This window comes from Pangasianodon hypophthalmus, chromosome 20 (assembly GCF_027358585.1).
Source record: "Pangasianodon hypophthalmus isolate fPanHyp1 chromosome 20, fPanHyp1.pri, whole genome shotgun sequence".
Taxonomy (NCBI): Eukaryota; Metazoa; Chordata; class Actinopteri; order Siluriformes; family Pangasiidae; genus Pangasianodon; species Pangasianodon hypophthalmus.
In genome coordinates this window covers 13,330,315-13,345,046 of record NC_069729.1, presented here as the reverse complement: position 1 = coordinate 13,345,046, position 14,732 = coordinate 13,330,315, and the positions used below count along the sequence as shown (strand labels likewise).

The window sequence follows — 14,732 nt, the reverse complement described above, 5'->3', positions numbered from 1 at the left end:
GTTTGTCATGAGAATCTAAATCAGAATTTCATTATCAAGTATGTTACACATACGAGGAATTTGTCTTGGTGAGTGTACACATGAATGGTATATAATGTACTAAACAGACCAGACACAAGTGCATAGACTATTAACAAATATTCAAGAAAATAGACATTTAACTAACTGAAATTTTAAATAAAAATAAATTTAATCGAAGAAAAGATTAGATATAAAGAAGCAATTGTGAATGTCACCAAACGATGAAGAAGTGAATATGGTATTCTAGTATAAAATCCCTTAGATGAGCAGCAAACTATTTTTTTTTTATATAAACACAGTTCACCAACCTAAATGGCTAAAAACCCCTGAGACATCTTGTAGCCCTCTATGCAATCGCATCATGAATTTGAACGGTAGGCTGTTTTTATGGTTCTGTCTATGAATGGAACAGCAGCTGGCTGTATATCATGTCTGCTGTTTAATAAAATAGCTGTCTAGCAGGAGAATAAAGCCTAGTTCTCAGAAAGCCACATTGTAGCCTAAGAATATTCTCCAAAGCTTTATTGAACTTTATGAGCAGAAAAAGCCCATCTATCAAAACCATGTGACAGCTTAATCAATAGTCAAAGTGGGCCATAAACCACAAGGTAGCATCCTTAGGGTTCCACGCATATTCTCCCAGCAAGCTGAAGTAGATTGTAGTGCGACTGAACTGGGGCTGAAGATACATCACAGTGCCTTGCATGTGTGTGTATATATGAGGATATATGTGTGAGTGTTGGTGGTTCTGAAAGACAGCTCATGTGTCATCCACTTTCCATGAGCAAGCTGTTGAGCGTGTGGGTGCTGAAAGATTGATGGAAGCACACCTACACTGTTTTATCTACTGCACGGGTGGTTTACGGCAGCTTTACACACAATATCTCTTAATCTGCCCTATATGCCTACAATTATCAACTCTGAGGCACTGCAATTTACAGTCGTGACTTCACTGACCTACTCATTCAAATCCATTGATTCTCTTTGCTTTGTTGGTGTAGGGGGACGTGGGTTCAAAATATGATTCATTCGTTTGCTGTTGGAAAGACAAACAAAGAGGATGAGGTTTGAACAAAGTCAGTTAAACATTCTAGTGACCTGCTTAATAAATGCAGAGGTGAATTCTGAGGAAATGCATACCTCAGATTCATTACACAAAATGTTTTCCATTCCCATTCATTAAGTAAATACTATGGAATTGCATGAATATCTCTCAACACACATTTCTGAAACGTTTCCAGCTACAAAACAAACTGTGGATGCATCTGTAGTGTTACCATCGCAATCTGCTTAACCAATGCCATAAAGCCTCAAATTCTCTCTAATTCTGTATATTTTGAATCAGCTCAATTTTTGCAGTGTGAAATAGCAAGCAGCATAATATTATCGTGAATGTCTTCTTTGTTTGTTTGTTTTTTTGCAGACCTAAAATCTATCAGGTCTATCAAGGACCACACCCGAATGTATCCATTTTGCTATATTACTCTATTGTTAGATCTGCATTTCCATTTGTGGTGAAGCAGCATTATGTGTTTCTCTTCCTGAGTTCCCAGTATACCAACCTAATCATCATGTTCGCTTCAAAATGCAAGCACTGCTCATTCCACACTCTTGAAAATGCAAGCTCGGCTTATTTTATAACTTTCAGTCAACATCTGGTATCAGGTCAAAATAGCTGCGCGTGTGGGCTAGGCTAGGCCAAAATGCATCATTTGATGCTCAGACAACACATCAAACCTGGAGTGTAGTCAATGCGATGGTAAAGATACAGTCAGTCCTGGCTCCAATGCCAACCTAGCACATGGGAATAATGAAACATAGGAATCATATATATATATATATATATATATATATATATATATATATATATATATATATATATATATATATATGATGAGACAGGACAAAAAAATCAGATCTATGTAATATATATATATATGTATATATATATATTACATAGATCTGATTTTTTTGTCCCGTCCCATCACAATTGTGCATTAAGGCCCACAATGTAAATGCAGTCTTGGATGACTACAAACCTTCAGTGATGTATTACATTAGTAATAAATGACACAAATGTTGAATATTTCAATTCTATTTGAATTGAAACTCTTGTACTTGAAGCAGTCGTCTCAAAATGGGTTAAAATTGTGCACATTCACTACAACTTCGCTTATTAGATTCAGTAAAATCCCTTTTATACCATTACTAAATTCCAGTTCTTAACCCTAGCCTGTTTGTTAGGAATATAAGTATGGATTTTCCTCTCTTTATGAAACCTGCCTGTCATGGATCATGATTGGAGTTTTTGTGTAAGGGCTCTAATAAAGAGACCCTTGAAAATGTTTCTTTTCAATTTCAAGGCAAAGCCACTGGTGAATCATGGCAGTGCTTCTCAGTGAGCTGTGGGCGAGGAATAAAGCTGTCTGAAGCCATGATAACAGGATCAAAGCTGGACTGGTTCTTAGAATGGGCAAAAGGCCAAAGTTTATCCAGGCCTTCATCTGCAGACTGAGGGCAAAGAATGTACTGCAGGCCCCTTGACCTTCTTGAACTATTTTTTATGGTATTTCATTAAGTTCTGTTTTAAAACAGTTTGTATGCAGGTGTAAGAGTATAATAGATCAGGCTTTTCAAAGTCTTCTTGCAGTTTGCTAGTAATCCCAGTAAATAGGCTAAAAACAAACTAGCATTTTAGAAAAATAATGCATTTTTACCACAATTACCTAGCAAGACAGACGCGATTTGTTGACAAAGATAAAGTTACGTTTCAATCAATCAGCGAGCTGTGTAAAACTTTGGTTTAAAAGTTACTGTAACTGCAATTTGAATGGTTATGCTAGCTAGCTAGCTATGTTAGCTAATTTTCTCTGCAAACATTACTGCTAATTTAGACTATTTTGAGCAAATAAGGCAACTCAGTCGTGTTTGGTGAAACAGGGTTGAGCGTGCCCTTTAAAAAATTGAAGCATGTCAGCTCTGAATGTTATTGTTCTAAACAGAATCAGCAGTGGCTATAAAAACAACATATGCTAACACAATGAGGTTTTTAGCTTCAGGCCCATAGGCACAATGAGATTTTTGAGAATGAAAAGACCCTACTCAGAAGAGCATATAAGCAACTCACTGAGGATTTGATTGAAGAGAAATATGAGTTTCAGTCAAACATACCCTCCATGCTTCATTTTTGTAACATCAAGATTGAGCATCTATATAGTCTACACAAACCTAGGGACAAATAATTGCTACACAGAACTGTACATATTAGGCAGTACTTATTTATAAGGTACTTAGGTAAAATTTAATAAGCGATTTGTCTGAGCTATTGTGCTATTACAAGCCCCCAAAGGGGATATCTGAATAGAAACAGTTGCTAGGGTCTAAGTCAAACACATCCTTACAAATCACTCACTGGACTGTAATTACATGTAGTTAAAGCAACTAAAAGGGCTTTATGGTTATAAACACATACTACAGAATGTCACATCCCCATGGTGATGACGCTAATGAATGAACATGAAAATAACAAGCTTAAACCTACTGACCAGATTTGCCTCAGATCTAAAGACTAAGAAGAGTGGGGCTCTTAATCATCAACAGTATAACATGCATCCTCATGCTTAGGTCACTGAGGCTAAAAGGCTTAATTGAATATCCGGGCTGCAAACAGAAAAGGTTAACGACATTAGTTTTAAATTGATAAGGCCATGCCCTAACTGGAATATACATAAAATTGATGATCATTCCTTAGATATCAGGTAAAACGTGCAAACTTCCAGGCTATTAACTAAATTTAGCATGCGACACAACAACAAACTTTTGGAAGTCATACATACGCTTTCTTTCTCTGAAGTGGACAAATTTCTAATTGAAATTTACCAGAAATGATCAATTATCTTTTTTTCAGATAGCTTTTAAGAATGCTTTTGACAAAAGAAGAACATATTGAAATCATTCTCATGGCTGGATCGGGAAACTGTTGCAAGGTTGCGATGGACTTTAACAGGAAACATGGCAAGCACATCACACACAACACTGTTGTCTAACTTATTAACAAATTCAAAAAGACTGGAGGGTTGCAGAACCACCGAGAAATGGACGTCCACGAATATCCACTGACGAAGGTACAACCGACATGGTGCTGGCAGACATAGTCCCCTGTGTATGGAGACTTCTGGGACACCCTGAATATTTCAGTGTGGGAATTCCAAGGGCATTTTCCATAATAAATATCTCAATTCAGTTCAGTTTTATTTGTATAGCGCTTTTAACAAAAGACTTTGTCACAGAGCTGCTTTACAGAAATCTGGATATAGATCTAGATCCCTAATACCAAGCAAGCCAGAGATGACAGTAGCAGAAAGAAAAACTTCCTCAAACGATATGAGGAAATAACCTTGAGAGAGACCAAGAAGCATGCAAAGCTGCTTTGGTCAAAATTGACCAAATCATGATAGCTTAGAAGATGGCTATCCTTATGTTGTCTTCTAAATTGGACAGCATTTATTGTAATAATATAATAATGATGATAACTAAAAATCTATATACCAGCCAAACCATCTATCAGCAAGGTTTTGGAACACATCTAAGGACCCTGCATCATTCAGCTTGTCAGTGATATTCCTCTGGCCTGAGTGAAGACATAAAGCCTTTCTTGACTAAGTAGCAAAGGACAACACAGTACTAAAATGTAGGCTAGCTAGGCAGCCTAGCTAGGTAGCCTCCTGCTAGGTGGAATTAATTTAATATGTTGTGCGTCTGGTTCACTTCACATATGGAAGGTTAACAGCACTAGAGGTAAAGTGTGCTTCTTCTTCCTTCCATTCCATGTTGAAACAGTAAAGGATACAGGGTGATTTAAAAGCTTTTTAGGGTAGGCTGTTCATCAGAGGTGACAGAGTCATTTCAGTAGCAGACACTGACAAAGAGCTACCAGTAAGCCTTCAGACACAAGCTCTAAAAACACACACTCTGGCAAAGTATTACGTAAATCAGAAGAATGGATTTACTCATTTAAAAAATGTAAAAGTGTAAGTGTGAACTGTGATTTTGCAATATCAAACTATGCAAAATTCAAAGTCACAATTAGAGATGAAGACATGATGAGTTCGTTTTTTTTTTTTTTTTTTTTTTTTGTGGTCACTCCAGCTTCAGAAATACACTCATTGGCCAAATTATTAGGAACACCCCTACACTTTCTTTTTCATGCAATTATCCTATTAGTCAATCATGTGGCAGTAGCGCATCAAGAGTCTGAACATTGGAAGAACATCACCTGGTCTTTTTCCAATCTTCAATTGCCAGTGAGACTCTGTGCCCACTGTAGCTTCAGATTCCTGTCGCTGGCTGACAGGAGATGAACCCGATGTGGTCTTCTGCAGTTGTAGCCTAACTGCCTCAAGGTTCAGTGTGTTCTGAGATGCTTTTCTGCTCACCATGGTTGTAAAACAGTGGTTATTTGAGTGACCCTAGCCTTCCGGTCAGGTCAAACCAATCGGGCCATTTTCCTCTGACCTCTCTCATCAACAAGGCATTTCCACCCACAGAACTGCTGCTCACTGAATGTTTTCTTGTTTTTCTCACCATTCTGTTTAAAGTGTAGAGATTGTTATGCATGAAAATCCCAAGAGATGAACAGTTTCTGAAATACTCAAACCAGCCCACCTAGCAAAAACAACAACCATGTCACGGTCAAAGCCAATGAGATCACATTTTTTCCCAATTCTGATGTTTGATGTGAACATTAACTGAAGCTCTTGTCCTGTATCTGCATTACGTTTTGCACTGCGTTGCTGCTACCGATTGGCTGACTGGATAATTACATGAATGCGCAGGTGTACATGTGTTCCTAATAAGTGGTCACATAGTGCATGTTACATATGTGATGCATGCAAGGGTATAGAGATACAGTTAAACATGATACTGATGGCAGAGTTCGTCCCTACAAGACTAACAGCCACACATAGATGGAAATCTTTAGTTTATCATATTTCTGTGTTTACATTGCTTATTTGCGTATTCAGTTCGGTATACAATTTAATTAGATGATCATGTCCTAAAAGATATGTACACCTCAGACACACAAGGCAACAGCTTACACACCTTTCCAGTAGATGGCCATTTAAATTTGCAACAACAACCTAATGTTAGCAAGCTAGCTAGAATAAATACTGTAATTAGCTCCATTAAGGGGGGATGTTATTGTGAATGTTAGCTACAATATAAGCTTAGCCTTCTAATCATCCAGAAATACATAGAAATCTACAGTTTAAAAGAGCATTCCAGCACAAAAGGTAGTGTCATTTCTTATGATGGAGGTTTCTGGTATAGTGTTGCATCTTTCAAAGTATTAGCAGAATTCACAAAGCAGTCTGCTGGCAAAAAAATCAAATAGCCCGCTCTCAAAGAGGTTGTAGTCTGAAATGACAAAATGACAAGTGACTGGAGGTAAATGATCTGGATTATCGAGTATCTTAATCAGCAATATATCCAGAATACCACCAGGAACATCCAGTATTCTGGACATTTCATAAAGCTAACCTGACCTTTTTAACGGTTTTGCAGGCTTTGATAAACTCTATGACATCTGTCCATCAATCATGCATTTCATTCCAAAATGACGGTAATGCCTTTTCTTGTTTTCCATGCACACTCATTTGAGATCAAAACTAATTAAGGATAAGTATTAACTGCTGAACTGATAAATGGTTGGAGAGACAGGATGACAGATGAATATTGCCTGTGAGCCAGTGAAGTTATTTGTTCAGCAAATAAAGCTGAGAAATGATATGTCTGATGATTCCGTCTAGGCATTATAAAAAATAAAAAAACTTTATTGAATTATGTTATATTGGATGCTTTGAGAGAGGCAGGCTCCACCTCAGCACCTGCTCCCTGTGTACACCAAAAGAGATGCAAATAAAAGCAGACTGTGTGTCAACATTCACGTCAAGGCTAATATATGCGATGAACACAAAATGAGAGAATAATTCCTGCTTGCCCCCTCTCCTACTCATACATGTGCTTGTGCGCAAGCTAAAGGTGCACACACACGCAAATACACAAACACACGTACACACACGCATGCACGCACACATGCTTGTGCATTTATCCTCCCACACAGTACACAGTCGGCACAGATGCAGCATGCCCCAGGCTGAGCATGATGATTCACCACATCCTTTTTTATCACTTAATCACATGATCAGCCCTCTAGAGCCCCGTCACTCTACATCAACACAGAGGAGGTTCTCAAGGGTAGCGGCTAAAAATGAGCAAAGGTTTCACCTGCAAACCTCATAACATCCATTGAGATTTTGGTTTTACCTGATAGGCATAAGGATAGCATTAAAGCAATAGAAATAATAATGAAAGTTTTCCTGTCTTGCATTAATCCCTGAATATGGAAGGAGATTCTTATTTCTGAGAAGCACTACTACCTTGAAATCTTGCAGGAAACAAAAGCAAGGGCACTTTTATATTCTAGGATGACATTGCAGTTATGTAAATATGCTGCTGGCACTATCCACAAACAACACAATCCAGCCAAGAGACATTTTATATGGAGAGTAAATCAAAGCAAATCTAGTCCTAATCAGACAGCCTTGTCTGTACAGTACTGTCTCAAAAAAAAAAAAAAAATCAATAACTCAAAATGCACAGGCTTAATGATGATAAGGCTTGTAAAAGGGATGCCAATATTTATAGGTATTTTTTTTATTCCTGGAACATTCTGGCATCTCTACACTCTGTCTGCGTCTCTCACAATACTACTCAGATAACATGCTGCACCTGTTGAGATTTTCAAAGATCTTCTAAAAAGAAAATAATAATAAATAATAATAAATGTTTTTGAGTATCAGTGAATTTCAGTGGTATCAAATGCAAGACTCAGAAAGTGTTGATTGCAGGTCACTATTATTAAAATGTAACTGAAATGCATGCTAAGGTATCAAAAATGGAAGATAAGCATGGATGCTTCAATGAGTCCAATAGAGATTACTTTAGGAAAGTGGGCAAGCTAGCTCAGTCAATCTTGTGGAAAGCTGTGCACAATCATCCATGAAGGAAAAATCAATAGTGCCAATGGAAAACACAGTTGCTTCTATTTCCCTGGTTCGGAAAATGACTGGCTTTCCCCTAATGAACAGCACTACTAGATAGATCATAGATATACAAAGTAATGGGTAATGCATTTGCTCTTGCTTAATTATGATAATCACCTTCCTTGGCCGACATTTTTGCGTTAATGAGACTTTCTCATTATTATAATACCACGTTCAACTGGTGACCCTTTACAGCATTGAAGAGTAAGCAGGACCAAGGGATTCTTTTTCTAATAACCTAGCAGGCCATAAGAGAGAAGCATCAGGATTGACCAGGATTGGTCTCAGTGGTGCTGTGAACCCCCCACCCGACCACACCAACCCTCATTTTCTTCAACCCTATCAAGGACAATTTACTGACAACAATAATTATACAAATGTATGTACCCTGCATACGATTTTATAGGATAGTTATATAGAAAGAACCTGCATGTATTTAAAGCTATCAAGTAAGCACTAAATAAAGATATCAAAGTCAGTTTTAATCCACCAAGCTCAACTAGAGCTTTCTTGCGAACAAATTCAAGAGACCCACCAGATCTATTCCTTATTTTATGCAAAAACCCAATAGGAGCCTAAAGCCATCTTGTCCTGCAAAGCTTTCCATCCACTTCAGCCTGCTCAAAGGTCATTCCCAAGCAGAGATCAAGAGGATGGAAAAAAACCCCTGCATACTAGACATGATATAGAGAGTACTAACCATTCATTCTGTGGCTCGTCGATCACCAGGAGCACCTTGAACTTCTTGGAAGACTGAGCAGCGCTTTGCTCAACCAATCCCGCTGAGGCTGCCGTCTGCTTCACCACATTGGTGATGGAGCTGAAGAAGCCCGAGCTGGATGGAGCAGCCTGGGCCCGGCGCTCAGGGGCTGGAGAGACAGACGGAGCAGCAGGAGGAGGAGCGGTGGCTGTAGCAGGACCAGGAGAAGAGGACGGGGCCTGCTGAGAGGAGGCGCTGGGTGGAGGAGGTGGAGGAGGATCTGGTCTTTGCAGATCAGTCATGTAGCCATTGGGCAGGTTGGCAATGAAGCTGCTGTCAGAGAGGCGACGGCGCAGGAAGTTCATAGCTGCAGATGAAGGTTAAACCTTGGTGGAGATTGACGAAGAACTGCTCAGGTGTTTATGGAGATGGACCTCCTGAAGCACTGTACCATACAACTTCCTGCTAGCAAGGGTTTATTACCTAATGATGACTAAATGCTGCTTCTTTTCCTCACGCTCCCTGTCCGCCTGAGCTCTGACAGCCTGAGCGAGAGATGCTCGTGCTCTGCCTCAGCCTCCCCGCTCTCTCACGTCCCCTCCCTCTCTCTTTTCACACACACATACACACTCTCCCCCTCCCCTTCTCACTCTGCTGCGTCATGACCCACGTAGTTGTGTCGTACTGCAGTTTTCAATAGGGGTTTCCAATGAATATAGATAAGCGGGGGCGCTACCCTCCTCTACTCCTTAACGATGGCATTCCCTTTTCCCATCCCCCAACCCCTTTTTCTCTTTTTTATTTCTCACTGTGACCTCCAGGGACTTGAGGACAGATTAATACAAAATTAATTGGGCGGAGCCTCTCTTCTCTTCCTTCCTAGCTCCTGGGAACTGTAGCTCTGTGAAACACAAATAGTGTGTCATCTTCTTTCCACTCACAAATTAACCCCTTAAACTCCCAGGGCTGTGGGGAGGTCTAAAATTTTATTCTTCATGCATATCTTTCATATTCACTACAGGTACAGAATAGCTGATAGCAGGTACTGATGAAGAACTAAATAAACCAGGACACTGAGGCTTAAAAGAAAACATAAAGGCAGACGAATTCCATTAAAAAAAGGAGTCTTTTCCACAACATTTTCAGGAGTAAGATGTTTGAAACAGACATGAGATTTGTCCCTGACTATTAAATTACACCATTTAACTGAATAGAGCATCCAAAAATAATAAAATGAATAGGGATATACAGTATTCTATAGAGCGAATATGAGAAACAGAAAGAAAGAAGTAAAATGAATAGAAGTAAATAGAAGAGATTTCCCAAAATGTAGTTGATCAGCCAAGATGTTAATTTTGCACTGAAGTTGTGATGCTAGCAAATAACAGGTAGCTACCCGTTTAGCTTCATGCAAAATAAAAATCATGCCATATTTCCTGAAAAGACATCATTTAGGCATCATTTATCAAACTGGGCATGAGTGAACTTATTCATAATTTGTTCACAAGAGCATTTACACAAGAAATTTGGTATTTGTAAAAATCCAGTTATTTAGGAAAAAACATTCATATCCTTTGAGAACTCCTTAATTTGTGTAAATTTACATATAAGGAGACTTACTAATGTGAACCCCAACTGATCGGCTTCAGATCATATAACTGGCGATGAGTTACTCTGATTTTATATACAGATTACACTGCCAAGTTTAAATCACTTATTTCAATTGTAATTTCATATTAATGGTAGAAAGAAAGCAATCCAAAAGAAATCAATAAATTAAGACAAGGTAAGGTAGTGTGTATCTATGGTAGCTGACACGCTGTAGTGGCTGAGCTAGATTACTGGATTTTCCTGCATTGAGGAGGCACTCATTCACCATTTAGTCATCATTTTGTCGTTTTCACGTCTGTGAGCTTTGCCTTTTATGAAGATTTGTGGCTGTCGCTAAATGTAAATTAGCTGAGAATGTGCTTGGTAATTTATGGTGATTTGCATTTATGAGTAAGAAGAACAGTGAAATTCAATTCACTCAAAATTGCAATGCAAATGGCGTCAAACTAAATTGGTAGTATTCCAAACAGCATGGAAGGCGAGCCTCCTGAGCTATTGAAAAACTCTTGGTGCTGCTAGATCAATGTAACTCTCCATCCTACTAGAACATCTGAAAAATAATCCTAGATTCTTATTTAATATTGTACCAAAATTAACTAGGAATAAGACCACCACAAAAGCATACACACCATCAATATGTAGTAGTGATGACTTCATGAAATTTTTGGATGACGAAATTGAAATTCTTAAAATTCAGACAGAATTTATTAAAATTCTTTATATATTTAAACATATATTTAAAATTTGATAACTAATCATATGGGTAACAATATAACTATATCAGAATATTTATTTGAATGTTTTACTCCTCTTCGAGAGACTAATTTCACTAATTTCCTCATCAAAATCATCAACTTGTATACTAGATGCCTTACCTACATGTTTCTTCAAACAGATAATACAGAAACAATCAAACATCTTTTAAAAATTAATCAATTCTTCCCTTAGCACTGGGTATGTACCTAAATCCTTTGAACTAGCAGTTATCAACCCCCTGATTAAAAAGCCTGACCTCGATCCCTGTCAGCTGTCCATCTATAGGCCAATTTCAAACCTCCCCTTTATCTCCAAGATCCTAGAAACGGTTGTAGCACAGCAGTTATGCTAATATCTACATAGAAATAAAATTCAGTCAGGATTTAGGCTTCATCATAGCACATAGACAGCACTGGGTAAAGTGGTAAATCCTCATCAGGTTGACCTCAGTGCAGATTTTTTGTTGGAGTTAAGGGAACGGCCCTCTCCTGGCTCAGGTCTTATTTCACTGATTGTTATCAATTTGTAAATATAAATGGTGACTTCTCTATGCATATTAAGGTAAAGTTTGGTGTTCCACAAGGTGGCCCACTGCTTTTTTTCTCTATATATGCTGCCTCTGGGTAAAATTATTTGTAAAGTTGGTATTAGCTTCCACTGTTATACTGACGACACACAGTTGTATTTTTTTTTTAAGCAAAGCCAGATGTGAGACACCAGCTTAATAAACTTGAGGAATGTGTAAAGGACATTAGAGACTGGATGCTTATTAACTTCCTTCTACTTAATTCTGACAAGACTGAAGTACTTCTACTAGGACCACATGCAGCTAGAAGTGAGCTTACTGATTACATAATAACTCTGGATGGTCCTTCAGTTACATCATGTGCAGCAGTAAAAGACTTTAGTTGTTGATTTATTTTATTAAGACTTTCATTATTGAATCCAGTCGCTCATTTGAAGCTCATGTAGATAATATTACTAGGATAGCATTCTGTCATCTCAGAAATATTGCTAAAATAAGAAATATATATCACTACACAATGCAGAAAAACTAGTTCATGCTTCTGTTACCTCTAGTACTTGCTGTCCAGAAGTCCAGAATGCAGCAGTCCTCACTAAAACCAGAAAATATGATCATATCACCCCTATCATATTCACACTGCATTGGCTCCCAGTAAAATTTCGCATTGATTATAAAATATTCATATTGACTTATAAAGCACTGAATGGTCTCACGCCACAGTAGCTGAGGGAAATCTTTTGTGATCTGCCATGGCTGCTTCGAACAAAAGGTGCAGGCTATTTGTTAGCACCGAGAAAAGGTGTAGTGAATTCAGAAATGACTCTGATATATTCACAAGTTGCTCATTAGTTGCACATATTCATAAGTTGCTCATAAGCTCTTGCACTTTTTGACTATACATTATATGGGTATAGAAGGGAAATTTATACAATCACACTATCCGGTGTCACCCAGATGAGGATGGGTTCTCTTCTGAGTCAGGTTCTTCTCAAGGTTTCTTCTTCATATCATCTCAGGGAGTTTTTAGGCATAAATTTATAAATGTATAGTTTATATCAGGAATTCATGTATTTCTATAAAGCTCATTTGATGACTGTCCATTGTTAAAAGCACTATACCAATTTACATTTTTTATGTAAATATATTGGGAATTTTTATTTTGGTATGGCCTATGAAAACATTTACAGAAAACTTTACTAAAAGCTTGATAAATGAGGCCTGTTTATACATACGCCATTTAAATGATTTGTACATAAACAGTTAAATAAACTAAAAGATAACAGTGTCATAAAATGTCAGAAATCATTAAAGCAAGTCTGTCTGAGATATGTGCTCAGGCTAGAGGTGGAGGGAGGCATGAACTTTACAATACAAATCACATCAGCTGATCCATGACTGGTTCTGTGTCATAAACCACATACGAGGATACACAGTAATCAGGTGCATCACTTAACTTACATGTTTTTTATTACTGACACACTATCATAGAAATGTAATTTTCAGGCATGTGTTTAGTGTTCAGTGGCCTCCTTTAACTCTCATTAATCATATAAATATGACACTGACTGAAATGTCAAACTTTGTACTTCAAAGGTCAGAGGAAATTGATGAATTCCATAGTATGAACATTCACTGTACCTTAAAAACATGTGATAGAATTTCTATTGATCTAGAAATGGATCAATGGTTTGATGGTTTGTGGTGAAACGTAGTTGGTTATCTGGTCCCAAAAAAATGTGTTCATGTGTTGGGTTAATTTTTTTGTATTCATGAGTTCTATTCATTTTGCCATAGATTGGATTTGATACAGGTCAGTCTAGATGAAAGCAATTTTAGCTCTTGTTAATTAGGAGTTTTATTGTTAGAACAAATAATCTCTGTATTTAATTAACATGGTGAACATTTTGACTCATCTCTTCTTTGCAGAAGATATTAATTTTATGAGCTACTGTATACTATGGGCAAACACTGCACTATTAAAAATATTATGAAGACAGAGAGTACATCTCAGTTAAATGTCGGGGTTTTTTGGTCTTATTTCTGGTCTTATTGTCATACGGCCTCACATACTTGACAGTTAGGCAGGGAGTCATCCAATCCTGTTATCATGTCAGCTATACGCATCATCAGTGATGTAGCTGGACGTACTAATGCATAGACAAGAAGTACAAGAAACAAACCCACAAAATGTCGATTAAGATGTGCTTACAAAAAAGTGGACTTTTCTGTTTTAAGAGTTTCGCAAGCTTGCCCTCCATCTATGTGTGCACCGAATACGTGTCTGCCATTTTCCCTCTTATTTCCTTCTAGATTTGTCTATCAGTAGTAAAATGTACATATTGTACTTATAGTGAAGTTTCTGATATTATGAAGTGAAATCAGAAGGTTTAACCCTCTCACCCATGGCAAGGGGATTTGCTCAAGAAATTACATTAGATTCTATAGATTTGTCAAAATGGGCAAATAAAATTGCACTTAACCTTCTGTGGTGTATGAATGACTTTAGTTTTTATACCAGATCTATCCAGATGAACTACAATAAATCTTTGTAACAAAATGGGAACAAATTACCAGTTCAGTATGAGTCACATGAGCAGACCTGTTAATAATTAATCTGGTAGTAAAATTGTTTCACATTCTCTTGTGGAAAAAAAACCTAAAATATTCAAAGGCTTTCTTTTCTCATATAATGCTTTCTCTTTATTTCTCAGAAGGTTTAACACTACTATTAAAAAATAACTGCAGGTTTATAACTCTACAGTATCAAAATATCACACTTGTACAAAATGGGCATTATAACAATTAGAGAACAATTAGAGAAGTGTCAGGGCTTGACTTCAATATGAATAATAATAGAAAAAGGATTAATAAATGTACTACAAGAAAATAAAGACATTTGTTGTATATTTAACACATGTAATTTTACTTTGTGCTGAAGGCTTCTGATACATTTTTGGCCAAAATGAAAAATTGTCCTTCCAAATGCCAGTGCTGCACTATAATTCTTAATAAT

At 37.4% G+C, this 14,732-nt stretch overlaps 1 protein-coding gene across 1 annotated transcript in view; it reads right to left on the bottom strand.

Moving 5' to 3' along the window:
* Positions 1 to 9,430, bottom strand: part of syn2b (synapsin IIb) — a 64,378-nt gene extending 54,948 nt beyond the window's left edge. Inside the window, exon 1 of the mRNA XM_026932625.3 lies at positions 8,827 to 9,430. Within this exon, the coding sequence (XP_026788426.3) occupies positions 8,827 to 9,191 (365 nt within the window). The 5' untranslated portion in view covers positions 9,192 to 9,430. The remainder of the gene's footprint in view (positions 1 to 8,826) is intronic.
* Positions 9,431 to 14,732: the final 5,302 nt, after the last annotated feature.